The 1,413-nt window shown below is 48.4% G+C and overlaps 1 protein-coding gene across 1 annotated transcript; it reads left to right on the top strand.

Moving 5' to 3' along the window:
- Window positions 1-620: 620 nt before the first annotated feature.
- EURHEDRAFT_390724 (uncharacterized protein) lies at window positions 621-1,332 on the top strand. The gene is made up of 2 exons (XM_040779848.1): window positions 621-659; window positions 774-1,332. Exon 2 carries the CDS (start codon window positions 908-910, stop codon window positions 1,097-1,099), a length of 192 nt encoding a protein of 63 aa, XP_040633587.1. The 5' UTR covers window positions 621-659; window positions 774-907; the 3' UTR covers window positions 1,100-1,332.
- Window positions 1,333-1,413: the final 81 nt, after the last annotated feature.

Genomic DNA, 1,413 nt, shown 5'->3' with positions numbered 1-1,413 from the left:
TGTGTATTCGGAGGTGGCAGGCTAACATGCCTAAATAGCCTCTTGGACCGAAGCGAGGGCGGACCCAGCGACACGTGACCCGCCGGGTACTAACACCCCCCCTCGCACGAGCAGAGGGCAAAGAGGCAAGAAGCTATATACAGGTTGCCAGATGGCCATACACGAAAGGGGAAAACACGAAGGTAGAGACACTATCAGAACAGGAAGCTTGTACACAGGAAAGTAGACGTATACCCATATCCATCAATCCATATGTTTCCATTAGCCATTTAATTGATCCATGTGCTCTTCAGATAAGGATCAATCATTTGGCGTCATTCCGTCGAAATATCTCCTTGGTTCAATTGCCCGGTCTTTGCTGAGAGGAGCAGTCTCTTGGTTTCTTGCCAGTGGGTTTTGGCAAATTCTCTCAATCGGTTTCCTCCCTATCCAGTGTTGGTTGGCTATCCGATCGCTCATGCAGTTTGGACAGCTGTTCAACTTGGTGGGAGTCTAGGTAACCGGTGCCATCTTGGCCCTTTTTGGGAGGCCATATCAACACAGTGCAGTGAAATCAACTGCTATCATTGGCGTTGCAATAATTTTTCGATGAATCAATATCAAGCGGTGTCGAGATCAATATGGATCACTCCGATGAAAACATTTTCAGAGTAAACAAGGTGTGCTTAGCGTTGAATTCTTGCGGGCAAATGGTGCACTCTGGTTGTCCTAAGAAATCACTCGCTAAATGAAGCAACAGAAAAATCCTCCAAAAGGACGCTCTCTTGTTGTAGAGCAAGAGGGTTCACGCCCTTTTTGGTGTGTGGTAGATGGTTCATTCGTTCCATCCGATCATTTAGACCCCCCTTGGCATCGGGTAAGGTCAAAAATATCATATCCAGGGCATCGGTCGGCGATCCGTTTAGACATGGGAATATCGTTTCGTCCAGGGCATCGATTGGTTGATCCGTTTAGACAGCGACAGAGAGTAATAATATTTCATCCAGCAATCATATCGATCGGTCCGGATGGCTTCATCCAGGGCATCGGTCATTCGATCCGTTTAGATGTGAAAAGAATTGCTTCGTCCGGCGTAATCAGTCTGGACGGCGTCATCTAGGGCATCGGTTGTCCGATCCGTTTAGATGTGAAAGCAGAATATATGCTACCCCCCCTGGCGAGAAATAGGGGGTGATAACACCCTGAGTGCTATGGAAAGGTCAAAAATGCTGAAACTGAACCTATCCAGACACACCAAGCAACTCAGGAAGGCAGTCTGCTCAAGGGAACTGACTGTAAAAGGAGACGAGGGCTCATAACCTCTAAGAATGGATGTGTGTGTGTATTCGGAGGTGGCAGGCTAACATGCCTAAATAGCCTCTTGGACCGAAGCGAGGGCGGACCCAGCGACACGTGACCCGCCGGGTACTAACA

The sequence above is a fragment of the Aspergillus ruber genome (assembly GCF_000600275.1).
Source record: "Aspergillus ruber CBS 135680 unplaced genomic scaffold scaffold00104, whole genome shotgun sequence".
Lineage (NCBI taxonomy): Eukaryota > Fungi > Ascomycota > Eurotiomycetes > Eurotiales > Aspergillaceae > Aspergillus > Aspergillus ruber.
Note: the sequence above shows the minus strand (reverse complement) of the source record. Positions and strands in the feature narration are given on the sequence as shown.